Source organism: Acinonyx jubatus, chromosome A1, assembly GCF_027475565.1.
Source record: "Acinonyx jubatus isolate Ajub_Pintada_27869175 chromosome A1, VMU_Ajub_asm_v1.0, whole genome shotgun sequence".
NCBI lineage: Eukaryota > Metazoa > Chordata > Mammalia > Carnivora > Felidae > Acinonyx > Acinonyx jubatus.
The window spans coordinates 131,442,075-131,465,477 of record NC_069380.1 but is presented as its reverse complement, the minus strand read 5'-3'; the positions used below and the strand labels follow the sequence as shown (position 1 = coordinate 131,465,477).

General features: G+C 34.8%; 1 protein-coding gene across 11 annotated transcripts in view; it reads right to left on the bottom strand.

The window, feature by feature from the left end:
• ERBIN (erbb2 interacting protein) overlaps positions 1-23,403 on the bottom strand; it is a 127,732-nt gene that overhangs the window by 9,471 nt on the left and 94,858 nt on the right. For 6 of the 11 annotated variants that reach the window (XM_053223418.1, XM_027040879.2, XM_027040888.2 and 3 more), the window contains 7 exons: positions 21,047-21,168; positions 20,249-20,422; positions 18,667-18,852; positions 11,353-11,467; positions 9,156-9,342; positions 5,398-6,943; positions 1,360-1,503 (listed from right to left, as the gene is read on the bottom strand). In XM_053223418.1, coding sequence (XP_053079393.1) covers positions 1,360-1,503; positions 5,398-6,943; positions 9,156-9,342; positions 11,353-11,467; positions 18,667-18,852; positions 20,249-20,422; positions 21,047-21,168 — 2,474 coding nt within the window. The remainder of the gene's footprint in view (positions 1-1,359; positions 1,504-5,397; positions 6,944-9,155; positions 9,343-11,352; positions 11,468-18,666; positions 18,853-20,248; positions 20,423-21,046; positions 21,169-23,403) is intronic. The other 5 variants (XM_027040898.2, XM_053223421.1, XM_053223422.1 and 2 more) reach the window with 1 other exon arrangement.

The window sequence follows — 23,403 nt, the reverse complement described above, 5'->3', positions numbered from 1 at the left end:
GAATGTAAGAATAACAAGCAAAAAATATTACTGTACAAGAATTTGGAAAGAATAACTGTTCCAGATGACTATAAAGATAACCCCTGAGTTGATAAAAGCCTCTTGTGTCCATTCTTTGGCTTCAGTTGGAAAGAGTACCAGAAATGCTGGGCTTAATAGCTATCACCCTTCTCTCTCCATTTCAAAGGGATAAATTACAAAACAATTGCTATCACTCTAACATGGAATCCAAGTGGTGGCAGATGACAGAGGGCAGAGCAAGAATAGTGAAGCCCAGCCACAGCGGAGTGAATCCAGGAGACTGCTCTTGCCTTAGAACACAACAGAGCAAAGCCAGCTATGTACTAAAAAGAGGATGGGGACCCTCAGGAAAAAGCAAAGGACACAGAAGTAATCAGAGTAAACATGGAAATAAAACTATGGGGAGGAGACAAGTAAGGCTGTAAAAAGGAGAAAAATCTTTTTGGAATGAAAGGAAAGGGGGAGAAGGAAGTATTTATTTTGAGGCCATACTACACCTCACGTTGTTATTAAGAGAAAAATCTTAAAATAGAGCCAGGCCAGAGCTGTTCTGTTCTTTCTCCTTCTCTGCCATTCTTAACCCTTACCCTTAACTTTCATTAAAAGAATATGCTATTGGGGAGCTTGGTTGGCTCAGTCGGTTAAACATCCAACTCTTAATCTCAGCTCAGGTCTTGATCTCATGGTTTATGGGATTGAGCCCCGTGTCATGAGTGAGGAGGAGTCTGCTTGGGATTCTCTCTTTCTCAATAAATAAATAAATAAATAAATAAATAAATAAATAAATACCATTAATGACTATTAACCATTAATAAAAGAATTTGGCTTTTGCCTTTTCATTGGTATTTCTTAGAATTTCTCCAGTCTCACATTTAATCCTATCTAGCAAACTGTGATTAAACTTACTTCCAGGCAGTGCTTTTCATCTGCCAATTCTCAATCACTAAAAATTATTCTTCCCCACAACCCCACTGTGTACTATATACAGCATAGCCTTAAACCTTGATTTAGGGAGAGTTAGTTAATTTTATTAAGAGAAAACACCATAAAGCATAATAAGTAGAAAAAAAAACAACCCTCAGTTATTCCTATTGCTCACCCCTATTTACATAAACAAGAGCAGACTACATCCTTAGCTGATGGCCAGAGAAACTTGAGAGATAAATACTAAATCGGCTTTGCAGAAAGTTTTAGAACTAAGCCATGGAAGAACCAGAAGGTTATCAAAGTATCTAACCCACAGAAAAACGTATTTTCTAAAAACACGAAAGCATTAAAATGTGGGGTCTTTTTTTCTCTTCTGTGTACTAAAAGTACTGGTCTACTACAGGTACTCACTCGAAAAATGTGCCCACCAGAACCTCTTCCGTCTGCAACACTCAAGGCAAGGCTGCCTTGGCTGCCATGCAGATCCCTAGAGCTGCCATAGTGAAAGTTGCTTACAGCAGTAAAATTGGAATTAAAGGACCTTGACAGCATGCTCTGAATAAAGAGGGGATAGATTTAACAGAGATTAGTGTAGCATGCAAAATTCACAAGACATGTTATGTACATAGACGTATTTATAAGTAACCCCAATACCACACAGGAATATCATGCACTGAATTTTCAGTGCCACTGCAAGAAATTGGCACTATATACCATATTATTTACATGACAACATACACATATACACATAAAGTACATGTAAATCCAACCATTCACATGTTTAAACACTAAAGAAAGTACAAACATATAGTGTCTTTTACAATGCAATTATTTCCTTTACTCCTAATACATCTTATTGGAAGTTTATCAGAAAACAGGAATTGATGTCAAACTTAAATGTATGTATATATGTGTAGTTCTATAAGGAATACAAGCTGATTTCTCAGCTTCAGTTTAAACATACGTACATAGCACAAAATATTATCGGCAAAAAACACTTGGCTTTTGGCCATTGCAATTTCTTTCTTTCTTTCTTTGGCCATTACCATCTCTAAAAAAAAAATTACCTTCTACATTTAGAAACATGTCTTACATTAGAAAAAAGGTTAACATAGTTTTAGTATATAACACAAAGTTTTAGTATATAGCATTTACAAGGCTCTCCCTGCTCTCAAATTACCAGAAGAAAAAACCCCTAGAAAATGTACTTGTAAAAAAAATTTCCCATTCAAATAAATAGATACTTAAGATTTTAGGAGTTAGCAGTGGCATTTGCTGCTTAAACTTGAAGAATCACTGATGGAATCTTCATGCAGACTGAGTTTACATGAATGCCCAATCACTAATCCCAGAGCTGCCTAAAAAATGTACCTCAATAAACACAATGCCTGATTTTCATTGTTCCTGCTTGTTTACTCCTAGAGCTGTTAAATGCTGTTTTTTCATGTGGATGCTTTTACTTATGTCCCTGAATATTGGATGGTCTTATGGTTAAATTGAGAGTAACCACACTTTCAGCACGGCTTGCTTATCAAGAAGTATAGAAATGCTTGTAAGCATTATATGTGTATGTTGTCATTACAAGCTTGTAAGCTTACAAGCATTTCTATATTACTCTCAGAGAACCTATATACCTTCTCCCGATTATGAAGTTGATCTCTAATATCAAGAAACATTAATATGGCCTACCAGAATGAAAGAGATCTATAAAATTACAATGCACTCTTTTAGTTATTTTGTGGATTCCAAAGTAATGAGTAAAGAAAAAGCTAAACTTAAGAGGCCACAACTATACTTTCCCAGACCATTTCACAAACAATAAGGATTTGGCAGTGGCAATTCAGAGGTTCCATAAACATCTGATTAGAATGTAAAAATAAAGAAATTACACACACTAACCCCCCCGCCCCAACATAAACAACACATACTCATGTGTTACACACAATTTTAATATGTTCTTAACTTGAATGGCCCAAATGACCCTTTTTAATTATATGTAAATCCAGGAATCAAAGCTTTTTCTGTTGTCTTTGAACATATGTAAGGTTTTTGTAAATATTTCACTGACTAAGAAGGCTGAAGCTCAGAACACATCTGGTTTGTAATTCAGGGTTGTACAAAGACGTCCATATAAAACTGCATCCTGTTACAACACAACACATTGTGCAGAGCTCAGTTAAGGAATATGTCCTGGACACTGATGTTCATTACAGGCTAATAGCTGTATAAAAGCAAATGAATGTGGCGATTTTCATGTTACATTAATCATATTCTGGTTGAGTGCTTCTTATAAGAATCATTAGTTTAATTAAACAAGTCTTGAGAAGAATGAGGTGAGATATAATCACATGTTTGGGTTCCAGGTACAGTTTTGTTGCAGGGACAGGAAGGAAAGTTACTATAACAAGGTTTAAAAACCAAGTAAGCTTTAACATATCTAATTATTGTATTAATGCTAAACAACTAAGCTGGGCAAAGTAGCAACTTATGATTTGGGGACTTACCTCTAAAGGGAGGGTTGGGCATTGTGAAATTCCCTGGGGAAATTTTTCAAATGTCTACCTGCCATCAGAATTCTATTTGGGGGAGGAAGAGGAATTGCAGAGGAGCAAAAGAGATTTTCCATCACCCTCCACCATTTTCAACCAAAGCTTTCAAGTGTTTGGTCTAAATCATGTTGCTCTGTGTCCTCACAAGGCTTTTCTTAGTTTCCTTGGACTAATTTTCACTTCTAAATTACCAGTGGGCACAAGTGGGAAACTACTGGCATGTACTCCTCAAGTAATTGTACAGCAAATTTCTAAATATCAAAAGCAGAGAGGTACAATGAACAATGGGGTAGCTGCTACCTGCTTCCTGATGACTAAAGTCTAGGTATATCTCCGTCAGACAGTAATGGGAGAATAGCTCCTGACATGTCAACTCTATAGAATATAATGATAACCAGACTCATCTCTTTATCCAAATCTGTTATTCCTTCTCTATTCTGGCAATCCCAACAACCAGTCATTCAAGGCACCACTCAAGCTTAATCCCTTTTCCTCAAAGACTTATTATTAGAGGAATATTCCAATCACGAGTCAGATATTATAAAGTGTGTTTCAAAACGGTGTCTTGAATTCTTGCCTTTGCCTCAGTTCCTTCGAAACATTTCTCATTTATTTTCTGGACCACTAGATAGCCTCCTAGCTCAATCAACTTAACTGTAGCCTCTTCCTTCTCAAAAAAACAAAACAAAACAACAACAAAAAACTATAGCCCTCCCTCCTTCCAATTCCATATTATCTCCAGAAGTTTACTTATAAAACAGCTGTGGTATTCCTCTGCTTAAGAAATTTCCAAATTCCTTAGAAAAGGCACACAAGTCCAAAGAACCAACAATTTATACAGTTATACTGAAACAAAATGGAAGAGAATGAGGTTGCCTAAGACCATTAGATGCACAGCTATTTAAAGTTGGGAAGACAGCACTGAAAAGAGCTAATAATTACAGGCAGAAGTTTAATGTGAATTGATATATGGTACTAATCATATTTTACGGGTTTACTTCTAAAAAAATTAGACCTAGGGAATTTTTTTTAAATGACTAATTGAGGTTGTATACATTTAGCTGTTTTAAAAAACATATTTAATAAGCAGATATAAGAAAATTCTTGGGTAAAAACTATTGAGAGATATGAAATTAAATCTTTAAAAATGTGCCCCATACACTTGAGCCAAAGCCAAAGAACTGTGACACTAATTTATCAGTTTTATATAATTTAAAAAAATTTTAACTCCTTTCAAAAAAATGACACCTACATGTGAAGTTAAACTGAGGAGAAGCCCAAGTTGTTTTACCAATCATTTCTAAACTTCATTAGAGCGACAGACACTTGAGGTCAGAGAAGTCAGAAATGCAGTTCAAAAAAGTCAAGAATAAATGCTGTGCCAGAAGCCATCTATGTCAGTGACAGTGTTAGTCTTTTAACATTCTCTGGGAAAAAAAAATCTTAGATGAAATATTTATATTTCTTGTTATTTTTCTAAATATATAGTTATATTTTTATACACATATTTACATAACCAACAATAATTAATAGACGAGAGCAGGAGGTCAAAAACTGCTAAAAGGAGGTACACATGTATACACATGTATTATTTACAGTATGTGTGGCAGAATCTAAAAGAGATAAACACATAAACACAGGCAATGAATTTAAGATCATTAGAAAACACTGGGGAATAAGAGGCAGAAAAGAAGCATACACTACCATCTCAGTTGTTTTTGAGTCTAAGTCTAAACTTAGACTCTATTGTAAACACTAAGAAAAAACTCCTCAAATGTTAAGTATGTATTCAGTAATTCAGAGCATCTTGTATCACCTTGTTTAAAAAACAAAGAATACCAAATATTTTTAAGAAAAATAAATTCATAGAGAGGAAAATGAAAAATTCATATTTAATTACCTTTTCTAATTTTTTGGCCTCAATGTGTCGTAGTACTTGCTCTCGCCAGTCATGAGGAACTTTACTTTTTCCTGGAGGATCTAATAAAGAATGCTCAGAACCAACTCTTGCATTTGGTCTTTTTGAAGGACTAGTCCGTGAATAATTAAAATCACTAACTGACATAGTTCTCTCTGGTATTTCACTAATGGAGGGTCGAGCACTCTGAGGCCTTGATGCATTTGGACCATCGATGCTGTATGTTCGTGCAGAAAGAGGTCTCTGTGATCCTGACATCACTGGAGTTCTTCCCACTGAATGTAACTCTCTGTACGACAAATAATCTCCTTCTGGAATTTGGGCCCGCCTTGTGGGACCTGACTCACCAAGATTTACAGAAGCTGTAGAGGACACACTACTTTGTCGCTGAATCGTAGTTCGAGTTGCTCCAGGAATGAGTCGTTCATTTGGTGAGATGGCCCACACTTCCCCATGTCTTCCTGGGCCCATTCTCTGATGTAAATGGTATCCAGTACTAGCTCGAACGTTGTTATGGTTAGAGAAATTCATATTGGCAGAATGTTTAGCGTAACCGTGATTTTCTGTGCTCTCTGATCTAGGAAGGCGCTGAGGAGGAAAACTGACATGATCTATCTGGGGATTTTGTTTGCTGTGCCACATAGTGTCCTTGACAGCAGCACTGCTACTGTATTGAATATTATATTGTGGAGGACCATATATTTGAGGTGTAGATTGTGGGCCACTTATTGTGGAGCCTCTTATTATATTTGGCTCTTCAGGATTATGATTTGAGTCAAACTTGAAAATTGCCTTTGTACCTGATATTAAATCAGAAGATGAAGAAGAACCAGTAAATACTTGCAACGGTTGATCATACAAAAGTGTAGCAGACTTGCTCCTGACAATATTTTTTCCATCAACAGTAGATGTTACTTTAACTGTTGTACTTGGCTGCTGTGGTCCATTATCACTAACAATGTCATAGATTTTTAGTCCTCCAGTCTCCATATTAGTTATACTATGAGATTTCACAACAGATCCAATTGGCCCACTTCTCTGAGGGGAGAGATCTTCAGTGCTTTTGGAAATACCCATATCAACAGACGAATCAGTGTCATGTGGTTCAGTCCTCCTAGGGGACTGTGGAGTGTCCTCAGGATGTCCATTTGTCTTATTTACACATTCCAGATTAGGATACTTATTTCCATTTTCCAAGTGCTCAGCTTCTCCTTTAGCATTAATGCTTAAAAAGTCCGTTCCAAGCACTATATCTTGTGTCTTGGATCTTTCCACTATTTCTGGTTGAAATGTATCATTAGTTACAAGTTTATTAAGATTCATATTGATATGGTCTAATTTGTGAGATTCATCAGATGTGGCTGTTGAGTCAACACCTTTCTCAATAAGAACTAATCGCTCTTCAATATTCAAATCATATTCAGGTAAGTTAAAATCTTTTTTTTCATGAACCTGGTAGTTTTCTTCTGTTGAATGATTTAAAATATCTCCATTTTGTAAAAGGCTGTTAAAATTTTCATCTTCTTGCCTAAAACAAAGATAATGTTATCATAAACATCATAAAGCCAAGTTTCTTAGTAACAAAAACATTAATAACTAATGTGTAGCTACACAAAGTTAAAAGAGCTGATGAGAGTCAAAGACGAAAGTCATTTATTAGCAAGTATGTTATTTTAAAATATTATCGAATAATAAAGTAATGTAGATTTACATTAAATGGAGACAAGTAAAACATTAATTAAAATTCACAATCAATAATACCAATCACTTTGCCACGATATAGATTAATAAGGCTAAATGGTGAAGAAAAATGGACTTATGCACGTTTTCACGAATGCTAAAACGTGAAATGCTTGAAAGATAGGTAGATACATAGAAAGCCAATGACTTCAAGTGTTGAGTGAAGAGCACAAAACATTTTTACAAATAATTGTGAAACCTTACATTAACTAGTTAATAATAATTACTAATAATTATTAACTATAGTTAATCATTAACTAAGTAATTATTAGATTCAAATACATAAATACATTATAAAAAGGTAAGAAATAAACAATTACTCAAAGATCTACAAAATGTAAAGACAATCAACAATACTAAAAACAAAACTTGTAGAACTCAACAAAAATTCAATTTTACTGTATGTTGATTTAAAAAAATAAAATTAAAAATGCAACATTGAAAAAATAATTTGAAGATCAAAAGCAAAACTAAATCTAATGATGTCTAAATGACTTCATTTTATTTGGCAAATATTTATAAATGTGCTCTTCCAAAATTACAGAAAACATTTTATTTCTACTTGGTAGAAATAAAAAAATCTATTTCACACAAATATGAAAACATATTTGTGTCATTTTGTATAAATATTCAAGTTATGTTTCAACAAGTATTCCTTAGTATTCATCTTCCCATTGGGTAATAGACTATATTATTAGAAATACAACAAAGAAAGTTGTGGATATATCCCTTTCTTAGCCTTTATTTCATTACATAAAAAACATGATTTATAAAATACTCAAGTAATTCCCAACAAAATATCAGTAACATTTTATTATTCAAGAAATTACTCATTATTTTAACATCTAAGAGGTTATAAAAATTATTATTTTACCAATAGGTTTTAGTCTCAAATTCAGAAAACATATAATCATAATTACAACTACATAACGGCTAAACTCATTTTGAGACATAAAATTCATTTTCCTTTTACAACAATTAAAATCAATAAATACAAAATTTGACTTAAGATGCCTGGAATTTAAGAATCATTTGCCTCTAAAAAATAGTCAACAGTCTCTACACAATTAGCTGTGGGTTCAGTAGAAACCCAAATCTTTCTAATAAGCACCTAGCTGATATATTATAACATGAATCTTATTTTGATAGCCAAATATATTGAGAGCTCAAATAATAGATGTTTTAAACTTCAGCTAATTTCAGCCTGTAGGAATTAAGTCTTGTTTCAGAGTCTGACCTACAAATTTAAGTCTAAGTCAAAGATACAGAAGTAATTAAAAGTACTGAATGCTCTTTAATGACACTCCCCAAAAAATAGTATCTAAAAAATACCTATTTCAACTTGAATTACTCCAAACAAGCTATTTATGTTGTAATACCTAAAAGTATCATAAAAGTGTTCAACTTTTTAATGAGGAGAATTAGGATATTTAAATCTTTTCTTCCCCATTTATATTTTTATAATTTTTTTTTCAACATTTATTTATTTTTGGGACAGAGAGAGACAGAGCATGAACGGGGGAGGGGCAGAGAGAGAGAGGGAGACACAGAATCGGAAACAGGCTCCAGGCTCTGAGCCATCAGCCCAGAGCCCGACATGGGGCTCGAACTCACGGACCGCGAGATCGTGACCTGGCTGAAGTCGGATGCTTAACCAACTGCGCCACCCAGGCGCCCCCCCCATTTATATTTTTAAAAGTTTATTTTTTTTAGTAATCCCTACACCCATGTGAGGCTTGAACCCAGAACCCAGTGATCAAGAGTCACAAACTGTTCAGACTGAGCCAGACTGGTCCCTTCTTCTTCCCCATTTAAAAAACTAATTTAAAATGGAAATGTAGAAAAGTTAAGTAATTAGTAATAAAATGGGGAAGAAACCATACACTACCTGATCTACTTCTATAATATTAATTTGTGAAATCTTTGGTTTTAGTCCATATATTGATTTGCCTTATTATCTCTATTGTACAAAAAAATTATTCTGTTAAGATGTCACAAACCTGATTTTGGAATTAATACCACCAATATGGGTTTGTTTCATTGGAGAGCAGAGTGAGGTATCTTGACTACTATCAGTATTAACAGAAACTGAATCAGACATCCGAGATGGAGAAGAACAGTTGCTGTTATTCTGATTGCTATTGTGTGTAACTTCATCTGATAAAGAATCTGTATCCTTTGTATCATCTGAAACAAAAAAACTTAAGCCGTTGATAAAGTCACTAAGAATTTGTGTTTAATACTTTGAAGTGAAGACAAATGGCATTTATATTGTACTGGTTCAAATATATAAAAAATTATATGGATAAAAAAACAACCAAAGCCACTTTTGAAAATTCAGTCCTAATACACACAAACATTAAAGAATTTAAAACTCGTAATACCATTAGTTTTTGACAAATATAACATATGTTAAGGTTACTGAGAATTTGATTTAGTTTTTACTACTGGCAAGATGATATTACACAATGTTTTTCTAAGGACATCAATTAATTTTAGTGACTATGGCTTTTCCACTCAGTTACAATTGTCTTTTGAAAGTAGGCTCTATGCCCAATGTGAGGCTTGAACTCACAACCCAGAGATCAAGAGTTGCATGCCCTATTGACTAAGCCAGCCAGGTGCCCCCACATTCATTACTTTAAAAAGTCATAATAATAAAGAATAAATAGTATAGTTCACAGCTTAGGTAAATTTATCAGGGGAAGAAATTATTTCATACATGTATGCAACCGTTTTGATCTATCCTGAAAACAAAAATGAGCAATACCGTCAATTAAAAAAAATTACCAATCAAGGAGTTTTCACAAGGTCAGCTCTCTTTTCCTGTTTTTAAGCCATTTCAAAGAACTGCATATGAAAAATAAACTATCAATATATGAAATGGCTTTTTTTTAATATAAACAGAAATAGACAATATTTATACTCCATTATAGACAGGTACATTAAAAAGTATTATTTTTTTTTTAAGTAATAATGAAAAGATAATAACTTGGGCACTTGGCTGGCTCAGTTGGTGGAGGACACGACTGTGGAACTCAGCGTCAGGACTTCAAGCTCCAAGTTGGGCACAGAGCTTACTTAAAAACAAAACAAAATAAGATAATAACAGTATTTTTACAACCCTAAAGGCTGTTTTTAACTAATGCAATTCTACCCAAATCATAGAAACTGTATATATAGACACAGAAATAGGAGATTGTATGAATTAAAAATATTTTTTTTGTTCCAAAAGGAACACAGTTCAATTAGTCTGAATTTGTGTTTACACTTGGCAGTAATAGTACATAGGGCTCAGGATCTTCAATTTTAAGGTATTTGGGTGCTGGGTTTTTAATTTTTAAAATATCGTTAAACAAGATGGCAGGTAAGTTCTTTCCTAGACATATTCCTCTTCTTCTACCTCATTGTGACAGTTAGAAAGTAATATGTAAAATATTTAGCATAGTAATAAGCAGCAACTAGTAAGTACTCAAATATCACTACCACTAGTATCATGAAACCTAAACTATCTAAGGGCCAGCTGGATAGTAAGTTTCATTAATGCCATAAAGGAAAAGGCTGGATAAATATTTGGTAGAGATACTACAGACCAGTTCAGGCACTTATGGGGAGGAGTGAGACAAGGATGAAAGGAAAGGATAGATACCCTTCAAAATTCCCTTTCATTTCTAAGAAGGGCCTGAGATTCTATGTTACGTGAAAAATGACTAGGGTGTGGGAATGGTTTAAAAAAGAGTTCTAGGACAGAAAAATAACAATAAGCAGCTATTCTACATCAGATACAGTGCTAGATCTGAGTACAATGAATAATCTAGTACATCTGATACTCATAAAGTCCTTCATTAGCCTCAGCGTATGTCAAGTCAGGTAACTTCATATGGATAGAATTAAGTAGCTCAAGGATTACATGGTAAGTAAGTGGCAGAAATGGAATCATAATCCAGTTTTGTGTGCCTGTGAAGCCCATGATCTTATAAGTAAACTTGTATGAGGGAAGAGAAAAAAAATCTAACAATATTCTTCTTTAAAAACTAGGAAGATTAGGAACAGAACTTTTAAAAAAGCATGTTTTAAAAATTGTTTCTACAAAGTGTTTTAAGTAACATAATGATATTTAGTGAAATTTATTTCAAAAAAATTTATAAATTTGATAAATCCAGCCCATTTCTATTCCTAGTGCTTTCAATATCTAACCTTTTTTGTTATTACTAAGAGCTACAACTTTTGGCTGGTTAATAGAGCTTTCAATTAATGGTGGTCGCATCTCTGCCATTTTCATCTCTTCATCAGAAGAAAGTTCTTCAGATTCCTAATGTAAAGAAAAAAGAAATAAAATATTTAAATAAATTTTGGTTTCTTTAAATGAATACATATTAACTTATAAGAACTTCAAAGAGAAAAGAGTATTTAGAACATGGATGAAACTTTTTTATGGTAATATTGACTAAAACTAGTATATGATTTAAATTTTTCAAGATATGGCAATAAAACTATGGTAATTATTAACAATATGTCGAATGGCTATGGGATAAAATTCCGTGGTAGGCCTTAATTCAAGTGTATTAATGATTACTATGTGCTGTTACTATGTCAAGTGCTACAAATACAAAAATGAATAAAACATAATCCCTGTCTTAGAAAAACTTGTTTAGCGAAGGTGCTCCAAAAAAAGTCCCTTCCGAATTTCTCAAATTTATTCTAAAATTATCAGGTTCCAAGGAATCAGAAGGACTGAGGTATTCTTCTATTAAAATGAATTCATGGCAATTTTTTCCCAATTTGAAGACAGAATTTTTTATTAATCTCCATGAATTTTTCTCTAATATTTGGCAACTATCCCAGATTATCTGCCACTGAGTGCTACTAAGTGAAAGGGGGTGCAGGGGAGGGAGGAGGGGCTGGTAGTGAACAAACATTTATACAAAAATTTTAACAATGTGCATACTCTCTATATAAAAACAAATCTTTTGCACGTTAAATTATTCATAGTTAAGGATGAAAATAAATAAAAATTCTTAAAAACTGTTCTGTTAAAGGTACTAAGACTTTTAGGTACTCACAAGTGACATAATAAAGACATGGACCAGGGTCAGCAAACTATTTCAGTAAAAATGCCAGATCATAAATATGTTACACTTCAAGGGCCCTAAAGGTCTCTTCAACTACCCAACTCTGTCACTGTAGCACAACTTTGCCACAGACAACATATAAACAAATGACTGTGGCTATGTGCCAGAAAAACTGAATTTCACCTAATTTTTCACATGTTGTGAAATATTCTTTTGATTTTTATTCAACCCTTTAATAACATAAAAGCTGTTCTTAGCTTGCAAGCCATATAAAAGACAGGCAGTGGGCCAGATATAGGCCACAGGCCATACATAGTTTGCCAAATCTCATTTCTAGAATGTACTACAATGGAAAGAGACTTCTAATTAGAATAGTCAAAGTAAAAGTGGAAGTAAGAGAAGTGAAGGGTGAGGTAAGACAGGAATGACATTCTGAACAGAGGAAAGCATGGAAATAAGAGAAGGTATGTAAAGCATGTCAACTCCATGTAGTTGGAGCTCAGATAACTGGCAGGAGACAGAAAAGTTAGGTTGGACTGATTAGGAAATTATGTGTTGGTCATTATTGGACGTTGCCAAGCCAGGAACTCGCAACATGAGATTATCTTTTAAAATGATAACTCTGGGGGCACCTGGGTGGCTCAGCCGGTTGGGCGTCTGACTTCGGCTCAAGTCATGATCCCACGGTTCGTGGGTTCAAGCCCTGTGTCAAGGTTTGGGCTCTGTGCTGACAGCTCAGAGCTCAGAACCTGGAGCCTGCGTTGGATTCTGTCTCCCTCTCTCTGCCCCTCCCCCACTCATGCTGTATCTCTCAAAAATATATAAACATTTAAAAAATACAAAAATAAAATGGTAACTCTGGTATTAAGAATATATGGGAAGAGAAACCGGCAGAAAGGGATCTAGCTATCCTAACAGTCCTAATGAAAAAACTTTATCTGTCCTTAGCCAATGGCAGTGATGACAGCTGATAAAGAAATAAAGAATTTGAAAGAAATTTTGGCACTAACAGGACTTAATGATAAAATGAATGCAAAAAACGAGAGAGCAAAAGAAAGAAGGGCAAATGGTCTGTCCTAATCTTTGACATGTGCAGTACTTTCAACTGCTGAGCAGACTTCCTTCTTCATGAATTATACTACACCTGGGTGTCTGGGAGCTGTAGTCTCCTTGATGTCCTCCTACCTTTCTGTCTTTTGTGCTCAAATCAATGAATCCTCCTGCAGTTAGCATTTATTTTTGCCTTTCTTACTCTTTCCCCTTGGATATTGCATTTTCTTCAATGATTATGTGTAATGTAGATAATTTGATTTATAATCTCGTTTTCGTTTCTCTTCTAAGCTAAAGATACCTGTTAAGTGTTCAAATTCCACATATCCAAAAACAAACTAGACCTTCTAAGCCTGTTTGTTCTTTTAACACCCCACTTCAGTTGATGGCATCATCATCCATTCAAACATGGTTATGTGACTGTCCCCTCTCCCCCATTCCTTACAGTCAGGAATATTTCCATACTAAATCTCTTACATTTGGACAACTAAGTTCCAGTCCACATTGTCTACTATTATTATTCAAAAAGCCCTCAAGCTTGGGAGAATTCAGTAGCTGTTGCCAGCTAACCCTAATACATAGCTCTATCACAAGTAATGCTCTGCTAAAAGGCCTTCATGACTCCTCAAAGACTATACAACAATTCATAGCATGGCTTTCAAGAGCCTCATCATCAGGACCCAATCTACTGTACTAATTTTGTTTCATTCCACCACCCTGATATGCTCAGCTAGATGAAACATGTTCTTTTCTATATTTCTCAAACACCACTCTTATGCTACCATTATTATTCGGTTCTCCTATTTCTGTTAGATGAACTATTCCAAGGTATAGGTTAAATGCTTCCTTCACCCTAAAGCATTCTTGGTTGTTCCTAGCCAGAAAGTATCTCTTTTCTAAATTTATGTAGCACTTAATATTTTTATTACTTAGTATTTTTCTTATACACTCAGCATTGTCTAACCCTAATTATATTCTATATACCCATTTATCCATTCTGCTACCAAAGCTCCAAACACAATACCTCACACACAGAATTGTACTAAATGAAGTATTAAGTACACTGGGACAAACCTTATAACCTTTTCACAGACTTTGTTATATTAGGTTCAATGTATATAATAAGTGTACTGAAAGATGTGATCCATTCAAAATACATTTACAAACCATGAAGTTTCTTTCTTGTAGTAAATACTAGCTCAAAGGATAACCCTGAAGACAGATGTGCTTTGAATGCATTTAAGTTTTCAGGAATAAAGAGGCTATTATAAACCCACAGTATCACTATTTGTATACTATTCTCCAACAGAACTTTCTGTAATGACAGAAATGCTCTATCTGTGCAGTTCAACTTGGTAAACACTAACTAGCTAGACATGTGGCTATTGACCACTTAAAATGTAGGCTAGTAAAAGTAAGAAGCAAAGTTCTTTATTTACTTAAATTTAAATAGCCACTTATAACTAGTGGATACATAGTGGACAATGTAGCTATAAATCAAAAACCCTCCAGAATTTTATTTTGTAAAGTTAGAGCTTTACTGTTTTACATGACTTCCACCAGCGTATGAGGGGAATGCAAACAAACAAAAGATGTGGCCGCTTATGAAAAACTGGCAGTTTCTCACACGGGTAAACACAGAGTAACCATACGATTCAACAATTCCTCTCTTCGGCATATATCTAACAAAAAAGAAATTATACACTGACACAAAAATCTGTACACAAATATTCACAAGAGCTTTATGCACTATTGCCAAAATGTGGAAATAACCAAAATACCCACTGTTAACAATTACAATGGAGTATTACTGACATAAAAGTGAACTGATACATAAAAAAATGAACCAATATAATAAAACAGTATTGATACATGTTATAATATGGATAATCTAAAATACTAAGTTAAAGAAAAGTTACAAAAGACCAGCTATCATATGATTACATCATTAATATAAAATGCCAACAACAGCCAAATCTACAGAGGCAGATAAAGTAGATAAGATGTCTAGGACTCAGGGGTACAGAGAAGTTGTGGGGAAATGGCTAAGAAGTATTGGATTTCTTTCTGGGGTAACAAATGTTCTACAAGTAATGTAGTGAAGGATGGACAACTTCTAGTATACCAATAGTCACTGAATAGTACCCTGTATTTAAATGGGTGAATTATATAGTATGTGAGTTATACCTCAATCAAGCTGTTAAAAAAAAAAAAGTCACAGCTTTTATTGATCCACCAGAAGACTCTTTAAAGTCTCAGATGCCACCAAAAAACTACTACAACTGATAAATGAACTCAGAAAGCCACAGGATATAAAATCAATATACAGAAATCCGTTGCATTTCTATACACTAAAAATGAAGTAGAAAGAGAAATTAAGAAAATAATCCCACTTACAATTGCTCCAAAAATAATAAAATACCTAAGAATAAACTTAACCAAGGAGGTTAACTCTAAAAACTGCAAACCACTGATGAAAGAAATTGAAGATGACACAAACAAATGGAAAGATATTCCATGCTCATGGATTGGAAGGACAAATATTGTTAAAATGTCCATGGTACCCAAAGCAGTCTATAGATTTAATGTAATCAATATCAAAATACTAATAGCAGTTTATAAAGAACTAGAACAAATAATCCTAAAATTTGTATGGAACCCTCAAAGACCCCAAAGTAGCCAAAGCAATCTTGAAAAAGAAGAATGGGGGCACCTGGCTGACTCAGGTGATAGAGCATGTGACTCCTGATCTCAGGGTTGGTAATTCAAGCCCCACGCTGGTCATGGGACCTACTTAAAACAAAGCAAACAAAATAAAATAAAGAAGAACAAAACTGGAAGTAGAATAATCCCAGAATTCAAGATATACCACAAAGCTGCAGTAATCAAAACAGTATGATATTGGCACAAAAACAGAAACATAGATCAACGGAAGAGAAAAGAACCCAGCAATAAACCCAGTCATATAGTCAATTAATCCTCAACAAAGCAAGAAAGAATATCCAATGGGAAAAAGAATGTCTCTTGAACAAATGGTGTTGGGAAAAGTAGACTTCAACATGCAAAACAATGACACTGGATCACTTCCTTAAACCATACACAGAAATAAACTCAAAATGGATTAAAGGACCTAAATGTGAGAAATTCTAGGAGAGAACAAAGGCAGTAATTTCTCTGAGATTGGCCATAGCAACATTTTTCTAGATAATGTCTCTGGAGGCAAGAGAAACAAAAGCAAAAATAAACCATTAGGACTACATCAAAATAAAAAGCTTCTGCAAAGCAAATAATAAAACTAAAAGACAACCTACTGAATGAAAGAAGGTATTTGCAAATGAACATCTGATAAACGGTTAGTATCCAAAATATATAAAAATGTACACAACTCAACACCAAAAAACCCCCAAATAATCCGATTAAAAAATGGGCAGAGGGGCGCCTGCGTGGCTCAGTGGGTTAAGCGTGTGACTTTGGCTCAGGTTATGATCTTGTGGTTCATGAGTTCAAGCCCTGCATCGGGCTCTGTGCTGACAACTGAGAGACTGGAACCTGCTTAGGATTCTGTGTCTCCCTTTCTCTCTGTTCATCCCCTACTTGTACTCTGTCTCTCTCTCTCCCAAAGATAAATAAACATTAAAAAAAAAAAAAAAAACATTAAAAAAAATGGGCAGACAACATTAAAAGACATTTCTCCAAAGAGGTCATACAGATGGCCAAGAGACACATGAAAAGATGCTCAATATCACTCTTCACCAGGGAAATGCAAATCAAAACCACAATGGAGTATCACCACACCTGTCAGAATGGCTAAAATCAAAAGCAAGAAACAACAAGTATTGGTGAGGATGGGGAGAAAAAGGAACCCTCTTGCACTGCTGCTGGGAATGCAAACTGATACAGTCACTGTGGAGAACAATATGGAAGTTCCCCCCCAAAATTAAAAATAGAATTACTATATGATCCAGTAATTTCACTACTGGGTATTTACCCAAAGACTATGAGAACACTAATTTGAAAAGATATATACACCCCTATGTTTTTTGGCATTATTTATAATAGCCAAAATATGGAAGTAGCCCAAGTGTCTGTAGATAGATGAATGGATAAAGAAGTAGATATACACACAACAGAATATTAGACAGAAAAAAGAAAGAGATCTTGCTATTTGCAACAACATGGATGGACCTAGAGAGTATTAATTTTAAGTGAAATAAGTCAGAGAAAGACAAATATCATATGACTTCATTCATAAATGGAATTTAAGAAACAGAACAAAGGCAAAAAAAGAAACAAATTGAGAATCAGACTCAACTACAGAGAACAAACTGATGGTTACCAGAAGGGAGGTCAAAGGAGGAATGGGTGAAATAGGTGATGGGGATTAAGTTGAGCACTTGTTATAATGAGCACCAGATAGTGTATGGAAGTGTTGAATCACCATATTGTACACTTTATTTTTTTTATATTAGTCTCTTTCATCTTAAAAAAATTTTTTTTTAATATTTATTTTTGAGAGAGAGAGAGAGAGAGAGAGAGAGAGCGCAGGGGAGGAACAGAGAGAGGGAGACACAGAATCCAAAGCAGGCTCCAGGTTCCAGGCTGTCAGGCACAGAGCCCGATGTGGGGCTCGAACCCACGAATCGTGAGATCATGATTTGAGCCGAAGTCTGACGCCTGACTGAGCCATCCAGGCGCCCCTCTTTTATCTTTTTAAAATATTCATGTGAGAGAGAGAGTGCAAGCAGGGGAGGGTTAGAGAGAGAGAGGGAGAGAGAGAGAATCCCAAGCAGACTTTATGCTGCAGCGCAGAGCCCTATGTGAGGCCTGATCACATGAAGTGTGAGATCATAACCTGAGTCGAAATTAAGAGTCGGACGCTCAACTGACTAAGCCACACAGGTGCCCCGGGTCCCTTTTATTTAAAAAAAATTTTTTTTTATATTGTACACCCTTAGCTAATATAACACTGTATGCTAACTATACTGAAATTTTAAAAATCGCAGACATTCAAGAAAAAAAATACTTCACAATTAAGCAATGATAAATGCTTAACAAGTGAAATAATTTAAATACACCAATGGTAACCTTTTCATTGTTAAGTTTCATTGTTAAGCAACTGCTATTATGTATTTAAAGAATTAGAATAGAACCACCACGATCTAATTTACATAGTAAACATCTGAGTGCAATGCAGGTAGAAAATTTTAAGTTCAAAGTGATAAATGAGAGATACTATAGCACACATCATGAGATTTCTTTATGGCAAATGAGTTAGCATATTCTGTTTTCAGTATCAGTTTTCTTCTATCTTTAGTTAGCAACAATGAAATACTAAATTCTTACAGTTGTTAACAACTAATTGTTCCAGAGAATAATCACAAAGCCATACCTCAAAAACATCATCATGATTAACGATATGCTTCAAGTTCTCAGAAGCTTTCGTGTTTGCAGTCACTGGTTGACTTCCAGGACTAACCTCAGCTTCAGATTCACTGGTCTTCTGTGGAGAGTTTCCTATCATATACTTTTCTCTTTCATCAGCTTTGATTCTCACTGGAGTGGTACTTTCTGAAGTCTAAGTAAAAGAAAAGATAAAGAATTCATACTCCTTAAAGCTTTGTATCTATTTTTTTACTACAGTTCAGATTAGAATTTAAAAGTAGGAGCTCCTGGATGGCTAAGTAGGAAGAGAGTGTGACTCTTGATCTCGGGGTTGTGGGCGTGAGATACACAGTGGGTGTAGAGATTATTAAAAAAATAAATATTTTAACATCTTCCTATTCTGAATAAATCAAGGAAACTTTAAAGATGGAAATCTGCAGCACTCACAGATAAATATGCATTCGGGGAGCAGGGAGTCACCAAAGTTTCATGAACCACATTAAACTCTACAATTTAGCTGAGGCTACATTTCATCTCAAAGGCTGCAAAGCTGGTGTTCATGAGTGAGTCATTTAGCTCAGCAAGGTCAAAATCAAGATGGTTAGATTGTTTTCTGCTGAATGTACAATATATAGCAACTCTAGTGATGTGGTAAAACTCTCGTTTCTGTGATACAATGTGGGAAAGAAAAGCCCATTAAACGAACACACACTTAAGGATTTGTCTAGGTTTCTGAAACATCCCAAGGAAAGTACCATGGTCTGTCATAGCAATTACATTTAAAATTAGAATTGGGTAGGGTGGGTCAATGTTCTCAGGGGAAAAACAGTATTTCCATAACAATAAATTTAAGGATATTCGTTATCTTATTTTTTATTCAGACAAGATTTTTTAAAAGTTATGTTGATGCTATCCTGCCCATCTGGAAAGCCTATAACCATACTGAAGTGGTAAGAATAGCAATTAGAGAGTTTGCTAATTATTCCAGCTCTTACTTCAAATAGCCGGGAACAGCCTAAATCTGGGAGAACATTATAGCGTATACAAAAAGAATCATTATATAAATTATTAAAGTTTTAAAGTGCTTGAAATAAGTTTTAGTCAATTCTTTTATTTTTAATTTTTTTCTCAGTTTACTTACTTATTTTGAAAGAGAAAAAGAGAGAGGGAGAGAGAGAATGAGAGCAGGGGAGAGCCAGAGAGAGAGAGGGAGAAAGAGAATCCCAAGTAGGCTCTGTGTTGTCAGTGTAGAGCCCGACGTGGGGTTCAATCCCATGATCTGAGATGACGACCCTGAGCTGAAATTAAGAGTCGGCCGCTCGACTGAATGAACCACCCAGGTGCCCCTAGTCAATTTCTTTAAAATGAGTTTTCTGGGGTGCCTGGGTGGCTCAGTTGGTCGAGGGTCAGACTCTTGGTTTCAAGTCAGGTCATGATCCTGGGGTCGTGGGATCGAGCCCCATGTCAGCTCCGTACTGAGCGTGGAGCCTGTTGAGGATTCTTTCTCCCTCCTTCTTCCCCTCTCCCCTGCTCCTGTTCTATCTCTAAAAACAAATTAAAAAAAAAAAATTTAAAATGAGTTTTCTAACCTTCACACCCACATCATTATTTACAACTTGCTGATCTTCATGTGGTTTCAAATCTTTTCCAGAATCTTCATAAGTCTCTTCATCTTTTAATCTATGTACAATGGTTTGAACAGTTTTGACCATATTCTTAAGCTCATCTGGGTATGGTGTTGGATATCTCTTTAAATTTCCCTCCTAGGGAAATAAAATAAATGAAATTTGAAATATGGATAAATATTTTAACATCAACCTCAAAATTTAATCTACAATGCATCTTAATTACATTGGTTATCTGGCTCCTGGGGTAGCTTTAAGAACAGAGGATAGGCCATTGAAAGCATTTTAGACACAATAAAAGCATGGTTTTATCAATAGTAAAAGAATTTATAGTTACAGATTTAACTAATGTTTTGAAACTTTTTTTTAGCAGACTTAAATATATTCCATTTTAAGATTTATGGTGTGGATATTGCCAATACCATCGCTAGGCTTTCAAACAGTTGTTTTCTGGTATTTATCCAGACATATATAAACCTCCTACAATTATGTACATCTTATATGCCAAGAACCAAGTACTTCCAAAGTCAGCCTAATGTCACTTTCTGGGATTCAGCTAGTTTACATAAGGTAAAAATAATTACATTCATGAGTAACTTGGAAATGTATTATTCACTACTTGTCACTGCCACACTCTCAATCTCATAAAGAAAAAATTGTTCAAAACAGAATTCTTTATCTCTAGAATATAAGTAAATAATAATAAATCATTTAAAAAAGGGAAGAGGGAAAAACAATCCGGTTTTTCTCTTCAGGACTCACCCGGGGAGGTGCTTCCCTTTCATCTTTGTCTTCATCACAATCAAATGCCACTTGAGCACGCTGTTTCCTCTGTTCCTCCCACAATGAAGGATTAAAACTTTCATTATCTGATATGAACATAACTAGAGGAAAACAAACAAAAAACAAAAACAAAATCCACTATATTTTACAGTATTATGAAAAGCTACTACTTGTTTATAACTTTCTTTAGGAATGACATTCATTAAGTTAAGACTGGTCAACGCCACCAGCATTAAATGCTACATTAAGAAGTAGGCTGCGATTCTAGTATTTCTTTACAATATTCATCATGTATCTTTTCTTCCTTAAAGGTAATGTGTCTTGTTACCAGAAGGGTTCCTGGTAAGAATCTAACAATTACAACAGGGTAGAAAGGTGACTGTGGGCAGTTTCCTACAAAAATCAGCATGGTAACAGTGCTCACTTTAGCAATACATATACCACATGGTAATATATAAATTATCTCATCCAAGTTTTTGCATTCAGAATAATCTTCCCAATTCCAATATTGTTCATTATGTATGGGGGAAAGGAAGGTGAAGACAAAGTGAGTTATTTTGAGTTAAAAAAGATTACCCTGAAGCCTTGTAATTACATCCTTGCATTAAACATGATACTTTATATAGCTTTACTTAAGTAAAGTGCTTACAAGATATTTTTTATATCAAAATGCAAGGAAAATTAAAAATCTAATATAAACTCAACACTATATATCCTCCTATGCAACATACAATTAAAGGTACAGATTTAACAGCTGTTACAGTTTTTCAATTAGGCAACTAAGACAGATCTAAGGCTTAAAAATTAATCCATTTGTCTATTATATATCACCATACAGAAGTTTGTGCAATACAAGATCAAATCACAAATTGTTTTCTGCCAATTAAAAGAAAATGACTATACCTACTCAAAAGGAATTAAAAGCACCTAAAATTAGCGAACAGAAAAAAATGAAATTCCTGGAATACCCATATGTGGTCACTTTGAACACTTATGCAAAAGTAGCATAAACACTGTTAATTTTTAGTCCTTATTTTGGGCTTCTTACCATACTTTAATTTCATATCCAAACTAAATACCACAAAACCAAATATGAACAATTGGAATCGAGTTTTTGTCTTCAGCTTTTCCTTGTTTTCATTACCTGGTTCGAGAATTTTTTCTTTAATTACTTTGTGGCATTGCTCAACAGCTAATGAATCAGAAAGTTAGTTTTTGTTTGTTTGTGGAATGTGATTCAAATTCCTAGGAATATCTATAGATTTCTGTTGTAGACTTGGGAAGGTAAGCCAACCCAAGCAGTCTGCAACAACCTACTTCCAGGCAGTAATTTTAATCACCAGCCTAGGCCAGAAATCCCTTAACTGTTTTTACATCATGCCAAAGTAATCTTAGGCTAGAACTTTTTCAGAACCTTAAGATAAGTAACTTTCACCATGCCTTTCATTCTTGCCAACTTCTGGTCACTTACACTTTCTACCCTTTAGTATAAATCTCACATCTTTTGAGATTCAGGGTATCAGGTGATACTATCACTTTCTCTGTATTTTAGACTCTGTATTTTAGCCACTAAGACTGATCACCCTGGCATATTCATGGAAGATTCTAGTGTTTGCCTACAGTCTTTCTCTCCACTTAAAACCTGCCAATATCCTGAATGATAACAATGTGTGAAGACCACCCCCCCCCCCCACTTCAACACTACAATTTCACAGTTCCTCAATTTCCTCATTCCAATATCCACCTGCATTTCACCAATGTGATTCCTAACCATGGTCACACTCAAGACCTAGGCTTCTGTAACTCTTCCTCCTCCTTAACCACTACACACTTGTCCTTTCAAATCATTCACTTCCCTATTATTGTTCGTAAACTTTGAGTTCCTTATTCTCATTTCTTATTCTCCCTGCAAAATCACTCTAGGTTTTACTTTCTTTTCTATCCAGCTTAGATTTCATGATATATTATTTTAACCACTCACATTTCTTGCCCCTTTTCCTTAGGTAATACCTATTCAACAAAACCCATAATGTGTTACTTCAATCACCTTCTTTGTTTTGGACTGCTGACTTCTACCGGAGAAGAGTGACATCACCTTGTTGTTTAGAACCATTACATACTTATGGTATCCCCTCATCTTTGCTCCATCTTCAGCGCCGCCCAGGAATCCTATTTATTTCTAGTTGGTCTTTTCTCCCACTATAAGTCACTTACCTCAAAGGTCCTTCCCTCAACCTCTAGAGGCAATTTTTTTCTTTGAGATCAGTGAGTACAGAAAAGCAATCAAAAGCCTCAAACTGATAAATGCCCCCACACCTGCAACAACCTGCTTCCCC